Raw genomic sequence first — 10,688 nt, forward strand, 5'->3', positions numbered from 1 at the left:
TTAAGTTGTGTAACTGTTCTTGTACAGCTGCTGATTGACCACCAGGATGCGCTCGCTCCTGAACGACAAGATCCGCTTCACGAACTCCTGGACGACCTGGGAGAAGCACCCAAACTGGAGGACCTCATTGGTGAGTCAGGAAGTATTAACAACAAAGCGGACAGTCTAGTATCTGTACACCATTGTAATTAAAGACTCTGAGAAGAACCATGTTTAGTTGGAGGTATGGACCACAAAAATCATGGGGTCTTGTGTGATGTATTTTCACTTACTTTCCCTTAACAATTGTACCATAATGAAACAAACTGATGAAAGAGCCAGTTTTCGCTTACTTTCCCTTGTACACTGTACCTTCATTAGAAATATTGATGGTAGAGCCAGTTATGATGATTGCCTCTTGTCCACCCATACTCTTGTTATTTCAACAATAGCCAGGGCAAAATATGAGACCCTTAACTCTGATTGACTAACTAACTAAGAACGCCCTGCACTTATGAAGGGAGGAGTTGTCCGACTCTGTTATTCTTGAAAAACATGAGTTGAAACGGGTCTCAGCTCTGTCATTATTTTTTGATGGCACAAATGATGCTTCCCTTAGACCCCTGCTAGGTCTGGCCCTGAGGAAGTTGAACATGTTCACCTGTAACAATCGTTCCTCTGCAGGTGAGATCCCGCTGGATGAAAAGGACCCTAATCTGGAGTTGGAGCGAGACAAGCTGGCCAAGACAGAAGTCTCCCTCACCCTCACCAACAAGTTTGAGGTGCCAGAAGGGGATGATACTGATATGAAGGCACTCTACACAAGGTGGGATAACGTTTACTACCGGTAGTGCTGTGGAGAGAATGTTACAGTACCCAATGCCAACTCTGTATTGCATACCCGGTAAACGGCCTCATGGCGAAACACACCAGGTTTGTACTGAACAGTACAAGCTGCATATCCAGACAGATTTATTTGATCCACTCACACCGGGAAAGACCCCTACTGTTATCATGTTATGGGGTCACGTGGCGTAACGGCAGGGTTTTTTGGCCCAGAACCCAGTGGTCCTGGGTTCTAATCCCCTGACGCCACCGATGTTGTGCCCTTGGGAAAGGCACATTATACGACTATCCTCACCCCACCCAGGTGTAAAAACGGGTTTTAAGCAATAGCTGCCTGTGTCCCACGTGTATTGCACCATTGCAAAAGTGAAGTAAAAAAATCAAATCAATAAGCGTGGTGGGTTCTGTAACAAGCTTGAGTTGCGGCTGTCCTCAAACATGGGACCTCTTATTCGAGGGACAGCAGTGTTTGGAACTGAATTTGTGTCAGCTTCTATATCCTGCTCTCATTTTATGCAGTGTTTGAATACTCATTGCTGCAACTTAGTTACTATGTAAAATTGTATGTCCTTCCTGCAGAACCAAGCGTCTGATCGTGGATGTGATCCGGGTGCAGCCGGGCGACAACCTGACGGACATCCTGAGCACGCCCACCACGCTGGACCAGGAGGACGAGCACCAGAGGCTCGTCAAGAAACGGGAGGCGCAGGACGAGAAGTCCCAGAAGAAGGGCGGTCTGAGCAGATCACAGTCCGCACATGGGGACAACAAGTAAGTTTGGTAGCAAGTGTAGCCTTTATGTACACATTGTCAGAATGATACATTGTTTGAATGAAATGTCACCTGTGATGGTAGTAGACAATATAAAGATTTTATACATTAATTATGAACACCCGAAGCCTATGCCACCAACAAAAGTGTGACCTCAGCAATGGGTCAAAGGTACCCGGCAGTCATTTCAACTTCAGAAGGCTCAGAGGACTGATCGAAAGCTTGTTGGCAAGCGCTTTACTTTGTCTACAGATTAAAGTAGCATATAGAATCTTTACAATATAACTTTACAATGTCAGGTACATGGTGTTAATTCTTTTTGAAGACCACTATGAGATACATGTAGATTATGTTGAAGAATAGCCTCCTGTAGATAATCCAATGCCTCCTGTTTGGCTTGGTTTGTTTTGGTTTGGTTTGGTTTAGCTTGGTTTGGTTTGGTTTAGAGACCAAAATATAATGGTACATGACAAAATACATTATAATTTATATACATCATGACAGCAAGCCTCTTGTTGCCAGCGCATTGTCAGATTGTATGACCCATGAGTTTTTTTGTGTGTTACGCCAGACTTCCAGTGGAGGCCATGAAGAGAAAGGTTCTGCGGCATCTGCGTGCCCTGGAGGGGGTGGGGCTGGTGTCCAGCACAGACAACTACCAGGTCATGATCAACGATATCGCCAAGGTAACAGTCACAGACATACTTTTTCGAATGGACTTGTTATGGTTCAGAATGGTTAACTAATTTTCATTGGCTGTAGTCATCTTCAACTGTGATATATATGTGGTAGGTAGTGTAAATGCATTAGTTCGCAGTGGTTGAATGTAGGTGGTTTCTGTGGTAATCTGAATCTTAAACCAAGACAAAAATGCTTGTTCTGTCTTCTGCCTGCCTACCACCTTGTTTCAATGCAAACTAAATACCACCATGAACACTCCATTTTCTCCCTACTGCAAAATTAAATTACTGCACACTTAAAGGCATTTATAGTAATATCTATTTGGATACATTGTATGTTGCATAATTGTAAATCCGGACGAAAGATGATAATGTAACAGTTATAGTTACCAAATGTCAGAGTTACATTTGTGCATCAACACGGGAAGGGTATGAACTTTTTTGTGCCATGTTTCCCAGGACATCCGTAACCAGCGACGCTACCGTATCCGTCGGAGACAGGAACTCCTGAAGCTAAAGGAAACGACCAAGGCGCTGGAGTCCAAGAGTCAGTTCTACGAGGAACAGGTCAACTACTACAACCAGTACATCAAGACATGTCTGGACAACCTGGCCAAAAAGTAGGCTTTCTGTCATATTTGTTTTCACATCAAAGTTTTCAAACACTTATCATCTAATAACATAATTCAACCAGGGTACATAATTCTGCCACTCTGAAAAGGTACCTTCAGACAGATCTCCAACTCGACGTCCGCCAGTATAATGTACTCCTGTATATCTAAACTGTGCATACCTGGGGAATGCTGCACTAGAGATCTCTCAAACCAACTGTTTTTTAAACTGGCATATTTATGTAATCTGGCAGTTTAATCTTAATGGAGGTTGAATGTATTGCTTGGGTCAGCAGAATTTCTACTGAACTTGTATGTTTTGACATGAACTTTTTGTATGTTTTGACATCACATGTTTACCCAATAACACTCATATTATGCTGGAATCTAAAGTTGTTGAGCTTTCTGAAGTACATGTGTGTATCCTTTTCCTTGCATTGATATTTTCTTTCTTTGATTGTCAGAAAAATTACTTTTTCTCTGTGCTCTGCTATGGCAAGATACAATTATCTACTTTAGCTGAGTTTGTAATAAGATTGGCATGTGTTTGAAGAAGTGTCAATTGCTGGCAGATGACGGCTACACAATGTACTATGCAAATCATACCTTTCCAAATATTTAAATCTGTGAAAAAATGCTTTGTTTATCTTCTTATAATCTTTTTTTTCCCACTACATTCACACAAGGAGTCAGCACACAGGTTCACTAAGGTATGGGGATGTGTCTAGACTTAGCCCCTCCCACTGGTGTCCATCAGAAACATACCATCAACATTTCCTTACCTGTACACTCACCTGTGTATACGTCCTGTTCTAATATTCTTTACCAGGCTCCACAGGTCGCTGGAAAAATTGTAGAAATCGGCCAAATAGACAGATAAGGCCATGCCAATTTTATTTCTTGGTTAACGGATTTTTAAAAAATTTTAGCAAAAAAAAGAATTATGAAAACAGAAGGCTTGGGTGAAACTTGCACCTGACCCTGTTCACTTCCTGAAATTGTGTGCACCAAAGTACAAACTTTTCTCTGAGATTCTGTTTTCCTGTTGATTTTCCAATCTAGCATTTTTTTTTAAATTCCCTTAACCAAGAAATTTAAATGGTGTGGCCTAACATGCCAGAGTCATAAACTGTACTCCCCGGCTGGCTGGAATGTTATCTGTCTATTTGGCTGAATTCTACAATTTTTACAGCGACCTATGGAGCCTGGTAGAGGCTACTGTTCTTAGCCCCTCTCACTGATCTGCTCTATCCTGTCAGTCTGTTGTTTTCTAAGCTTTTATTACTCTAGATGTCTTTTTGTAGTGGTGACATTTAGTACTTGTTTCTCCTAAATTTGGTAAAATTTCTATTAAGTAACTAATATTCAACTACAGTCAAACCTGGTCGGGCAACCACCTGGCGCAGGCAACCACCTCCAGTCACAAGCCACATTAAAACAGTTATGTTCATTTTTACATGTTATTAACCCAACCCTGTCTTCAGCAACCACCTGTCCTCAGCAACCATTTTTTGTCCGTCCCTTCAGTGGTTGCTGAATCCAGGTTTGACTGTATCAATACCTTCCCTCTCATACTCTCACTTCATCTCTTCCACAATCTTGAAGCATCTTGCAGTCACATCACTCTTACACTACCAACTCGATTTTGGGTGAATCAGCCCTTTTTGGGTAACTTACTCAACCCAAGAGAGTCAAAATGGGTAAAAAGGGGTGACCTGGTTTGTAATTGTTTACATGTAGATGTATTGGGTGAAAACGAAATTCACACCTAGGTCATAGAAGAGTAAGATTGGGTGAAAATAGGTTTCACAAATAGGTGTGAAATGACTCCTTGCTGCCCAAGTTCTTGATGAAACCAAGGAGGTTAAATATTTAACCTCCTTGATGAAACTGAAAGAAATTGCTATCCTAATGGTACTGCTGCAACTAGGGCAACGTTTTGGGGCGGAATTTTCTTTTGGCATGTTGGCTCTACTCAGAAAGCTTTGTTATTCAGCTCACAGGTAAATTTCAAACAATAGAATTTGGAGTGATGCTTTATACAGACAATGAAACAGTCTTCATAAGAAATACAGCAGACCAGACAGTGCCCAGACACAGATGTGTATTGGACCCTGTTCTAGATTGAGCTAGCTAGCTTTTTTCTGAGAAAAGAAGGACTATACCAAGAACTACGATTTTCACAGATTAGGCAAAAAGCCTACCAAGTTCCATAACTGCAAATTCGCAAGAGGAAAGTCATAATGCTATAGGTTGGCCACACAAGCATTTCCCTTGCTGCTTCACACTTTGTACCAGAGGTGTTATGAAATGCATGGGTAAAAATGGGTACTTTTCCATTGTGTTCTGTTGCAAAGTAAACGCATGGGGTTTCACCCAAAACTTGCATAATCAGCCCAGGAGAGAACAATGAAGTACCCCTTGTTACTGTTTCTTACTCACCCATTTTGGGTTAGTAACCCAAAAAGGGCTGATTCACCCAAAATCGAGTTGGTAGTGTTAGACTACTTCTGGTTACACTAAGACTTGTTTTGTCCCCTAAGGAAACGAAGGAGCAAGTTCCTACAGGGAGGGAAGGAAGATAAGCCCAAGAAGGCCAAGCCTCCGCTGAAGTACACCGGAGCAAGGCTGCACGAGAAGGGTGTCATACTGGAGATCGACGGTCTCCCTCCCAACCAGTGAGTTTGGTCAAGGAGGCATACCCCAAACATGTACTAGTTAGAATTTGTTGCTATTGCATGTATGTACATCAGACACAAGTTTTTGTTCCCGTTTTTGTTCCCTATTTTTTTATTTTTCTGTTACACTAGGTTGTCCACTTTTTTGTATGCATGCCATGCTATTTAGTTGTTATGTGTTTAGGCATCTGAAACACAAGAAAATGGTGCTGTAGTCAAAGAAAGTTCCCCTCACTTCTCTACACTACACTTGCTTGTTCTCTGCAGTATTCAAGATCCGTCTTGTGATTCATACATGATTATTCGTGTTTAAGAAAAGATGGTGTTTTAAGATGAATCTGAGACAGCAGTAACCTTCCTTGCCATTCCAAGTAGGAAGTTTGTGTTATTTCAAGAAGAATGTTTTGTGTTATTTGTGTTGTACATTAAGATACATTTATAGTCAAGCTTTCAAAATCTGTTACATTGAATCATGGTTTCCGTCTTGCAGTTAGATCAGCCATTTTCTGACCGCATGTTGTGTTTCCCCAGGTTCAAGAACGTTCTATTTGAGATCCAGGAAACAGAGGATGCTGGCAAGTTTGAGGTGTCGGCCAAGTTCATGGGCGTGGCAATGGAGAAGGTGGACTTGAACCTGCAGGTGAGACTTGGGCTTTGATCCAAGGTTGTTTTACGGTATAACAATTAACATTTCGAAGTCATAACATCCAGGCAACCAAATATAGATTTCATTTGGTATAGCAGGTATCTCACAGGTCTGCGCAAGTCAATGTCAACAATACGATTTCCAACAATTATCTTGTATCTGACTTGGAGCCGAAGCTGAGAATGTGACATTTTGTTTCTTGAGGTCACATATTGTATCCGTACCTGAGGAGAAAATTGGCAAAAAGTTGCCGCAATGATTTGGCGCAATTAGGTGCAGTCCAGTTAGATACCCACTAATGGCTACTTTAAAATGGTACATTTCAAAAAACTACCTTGTGTAGAATGAGATAAACACAAGGTACTGAGATGACTAGCTCTTTCCTTTGTAACCCTATGTACTTGTCGTACCACAGGACCTTTTACAACTGCAGTACGAGGGTGTGTCCGTCATGAACATGTTCGACAAGGCCAAGGTCAACGTCAACCTCCTCATCTTCCTGCTCAACAGGAAATTCTATGGGAAATAGTCAACCTTCATGTTCAAGGGTAAAGTTATGTATGGACCCACCATAGTGGTGTTCACAGGGGTGCTTACTATGTATGTAAAAAATACCTCTGACACAAAACGTAAAACTTTGAGGGCACTGAAGCCAACTGTCAGTAACATTTTATGGGATGAATGCTACCATTGTGGGCCTTTGCTTTAATTTGTAATGGAGAATTTTAGTTTGTCCTTCCATATTTTGATGTCTTAGATCAAACATATTAACTTGCATAAGTCAGGTAGGAAGACCAGAGAATACTGAGCAGACTCGGTCTAAGGCACTTTAAAAGATAAGTTGTGCATCGTAGCATGCTGTATTGATGGTCTAATTTTATGTTGATTAGGAGATATTTTTGTGGCTTCTATTTTGTATCTTCAGATTGGTAAGTTAAACATAATTAAAAAGACTTATTGTTTCTGCAGGGCAGGGTGAGTTAGATACAGACTGTCCATTTATTAAGGTTGACAGTGTGTTTACGAGATGGCATGCTATTAAAGATAAGTGTAGTCTGGCACCTCTACTCAAAGTATGTCTCTAAGAGTAAAAACATTCCTTATACTATAGATTAAGGCATCTAAACTGTACTCTTTTGGCGAGGTACCCATTTGACCAGTTGACTGTGAATAACAAACATGCCACAAACATCATTCTAACTGGTGCTGTTTGAAGATCAATTTATCGGATTGACCTTGGTGTAGTAGATTCACCAAGCTTAAGAAACATTTCATTTTCGATCATGAGACTTTCTCTATTTCTACATGAAAACATTGTTCACCTCAAATCAGACTAACAAGGCAATCATTAGGCTAACATAATTCAAGGTGTTCAATGTTTCATTCAATCTGGCTATATTGCAAGCATTCCTGTCCCAAACTTCATCAGAAGCAAGAGCCCTCTGACATGCAAGAGTCTTCTGACAAGTTTGCATACACTTTCCAAACAGAAGCATACCATTTGAATGACCCCTGACTTTCACAATTAGATGTTATATGAACAGAAAGCTTGTCAATAAGTACATCTTTTTAAAGGCCTGATGGTGGGTCAAATTCTAGTAACCAAGTTTCCAAATTTCTTGTCTTGGTCTTTATCTACGAGTACGCAGAAAAGTGAACAGAGTTTCTTCATTTTTTTATTGTTTATCTTTCATTGTAGCTTGGAAACGACTTGCAAATTCGTTAGAGGGGCCTTGCCTTGAAGTGAAGGTTTATATCCAGTCAGTGCTGCACTATAGCTGGATATGTTAATGAGTACAGACCTGTCAACAGATCTGTCTCTTCTCTACTACAACTACAACTTCTACAACTGTGTCTCTGTCATCTTATACTGTATCTTCATGTTTGTATCATGATTGAGCCTAACAATCAATACTAGAGTAAGTACTGTTGATCATCAGAGATTTTCACTACCTACTAAAAGGTGTTGTATAGTGATATTGATATCTATTTCTATTGTCTTCATAGCATCAATCTTTAAAAAACTACACTGTTTGTGTGACAGCATAACTCTTAAAGGGTCAGGAGCATAGACTTTCAAGTTGGAAAAGTATACATCTGTTTCAGCATCTAGAAATGTATTCTACAATTAAGATATTGAAATTAGACTAACTGCAGAAACGCATTGCAAGACATGGTCTAGCAAGCCCTGTTTACTGGTGTCATATTCAAACTAACCTACGAGATGTGAACACACACGCAAACATTTGTATTGTTTGGACTTGCATTTGATGGTTTGCTACTAGCTTTATGTTGTGCTCAGTTTGGTTTTGATTTGCTTTTGAACCACAGAAATCCTTCAACTTACCTATTGTGCAGGCATTGTCTTCCTCTATTCATATAAATCAACGTCAGATATCTACAATGTGATAGTTTGTGGAGTTTAGAAGTGAGTGATAATGATAATAAGTTTGACTTTTCACCAAGTAGCCTTAGTAATGAACTGACACTACAAATCTTGGTGATAACATGAGATGGGCTTGTTTTTATGAACTATAGAATGTCTTACCCCTATTTATGAGATGTATTTGATGATATTGCTAGAGGCAAAGCTGCATGTAGTTCTAAATGCTATGTACTTACCCCACTGATTTGTTAATGTATGTGCTTTAGTAAATTTTGCAAGGAGATATCTTTAAAGATCTTTTTCGTTGACTTATATTTAGTTTTGATACAGGTAAAAAGTAAAGTATATTGAAGAAATTATATGGAGATACAATGTATTACTAGTGCCATAAGTACGGGTAGGTACGTTTGCCTTAGCTTGTTGCCTGCTGTTGATTTAGTGTTGTACATGATCAGAAGTGAAGATACTGCTGAGGTATTTTAGTGATCATATTCTTTGAATTTATGGCATATCTATGATCTACCACCATGTTTCTGTGTTGGCATGCTATAACAATCTGTGTTCGTCTGAACTGTTTTCAGTACATTCCTACAAACCTTTCTTACATTCCCTTGTTGAACCAGAAAAATTGCCTGTGCAGCAAATGTATTTAGTTTGTCTATTTTTTCATGATTTCTGTACCATGGAATTCATTACAAACTGGAATTTAATGCTACATACCATGTTTACTCAAATATGCAGTTATTGGTAACTGTGGATATGATTTAATACATTGAACTCCAACTCTACTCTACCAGTTCCATCAGATGACCATTCATCAACGGTTATTTGATATCTGGACTTACATTTTCTTTCCTAGTGACCACAAAGCCCTGTCACAGAGAGGTATCTCTACAATGTTATAGTCATACCGTTTGCTACACAATCTCTGCAACTGCCAGACAAACAGCTTCTGTGTGCATGTGTGGAGATGACGTTTTGTGTTGACTACAGAGTGACTGTGTTACCAGTTAACGGTTTGATTTTCAAATGTCAGTCTACTTTTCCTAACTGTTCCCAGATCTAGCTGTATATAGTAGGTTTTGACTACCGCTTGTAGTATGAAATGCTGCATGGAAAGGATGGACGCAATAAAGCATACCTTGATTTTACTTGCTGAACTAAACTTGTCCTTGTTTACTGAGTCGTTCTACAATGACAATAGTATAACTTCTATATCTAGGTTTTTATTAAGAACATCGTTTAGATTTTCTCCAGAACGGGGGTAAATGCATTTTGTCTAATCGGTGAAAAAAAATATGGACCAACTAGAGTTCCACGACCTCATACCTTCGACAAATGATTTTAACCTTTATGACTGACGTATTAGGAGTGTTTCTCATCAATTATAAATCATACCAGTTGATCGTCTTCACCCAAATAACAGAAGTTGTCCAAAGTATGAGCTTAACAAAGGTAATGCAAACATATATAATCAATTATGCAAATGAGGTCCTTATTAGCATAATTTGATTCAACGATGTTCACATTCTTATAACTTCCAAATGCCGCAAGTATGAAATTGCCATCATTTACCTGTAAGGAATTCTAGTAGTTTCTCATTGATTATGCAAATTAGGCCTACAATTGCATATTTTCTATCTATCAACATCCCTCTCTTCCTCAGTTACAAATGTCACATATTTGAATAGTCATATCATGGAACACAGCGGATTTAAAAATTGTCTCATTAATTATGCAAATTAGAATTTGATTTGCATAATCATCGTCCAATCATACAAAGTATGACGTAAGCCATCTACATACAAAAAATCATGAACATCCATCAAGCCCATCTTGAGTTATAGTATTTTCTCATTGATTATGCAAATGACGTCCTCATTTGCGTAGTTGATATCTATTAATATTTCTCTCTTCCTCAGTTACATATGTCACATGTTTGAGAGTCCTATCATGGAATTTGGCGGCTGTATAAACTTTCCTCATTAATTATGCAAATTAGTTACTGATTTACATAATAAGTATCTAATCATGTCCATCATCACTCAAGTTATCTACTTACCAAAAATCATGACCATCCATCAAACCTTT

General features: G+C 39.3%; 1 protein-coding gene across 5 annotated transcripts in view; it reads left to right on the forward strand.

Annotated features, from left to right (window-relative positions):
* LOC136427415 (ras GTPase-activating-like protein IQGAP1) overlaps positions 1–9,748 on the forward strand; it is a 74,251-nt gene extending 64,503 nt beyond the window's left edge. For 4 of the 5 annotated variants that reach the window (XM_066416251.1, XM_066416252.1, XM_066416255.1 and 1 more), the window contains 9 exons: positions 28–130; positions 664–805; positions 1,405–1,596; positions 2,168–2,282; positions 2,736–2,896; positions 3,574–3,597; positions 5,431–5,565; positions 6,097–6,205; positions 6,627–9,748. In XM_066416251.1, coding sequence (XP_066272348.1) covers positions 28–130; positions 664–805; positions 1,405–1,596; positions 2,168–2,282; positions 2,736–2,896; positions 3,574–3,597; positions 5,431–5,565; positions 6,097–6,205; positions 6,627–6,740 — 1,095 coding nt within the window. In that variant the 3' untranslated portion in view covers positions 6,741–9,748. The remainder of the gene's footprint in view (positions 1–27; positions 131–663; positions 806–1,404; positions 1,597–2,167; positions 2,283–2,735; positions 2,897–3,573; positions 3,598–5,430; positions 5,566–6,096; positions 6,206–6,626) is intronic. The other variant, XM_066416254.1, reaches the window with a different exon arrangement.
* Positions 9,749–10,688: the final 940 nt, after the last annotated feature.

This window comes from Branchiostoma lanceolatum, chromosome 2 (genome assembly GCF_035083965.1).
Source record: "Branchiostoma lanceolatum isolate klBraLanc5 chromosome 2, klBraLanc5.hap2, whole genome shotgun sequence".
Taxonomy (NCBI): domain Eukaryota; kingdom Metazoa; phylum Chordata; class Leptocardii; order Amphioxiformes; family Branchiostomatidae; genus Branchiostoma; species Branchiostoma lanceolatum.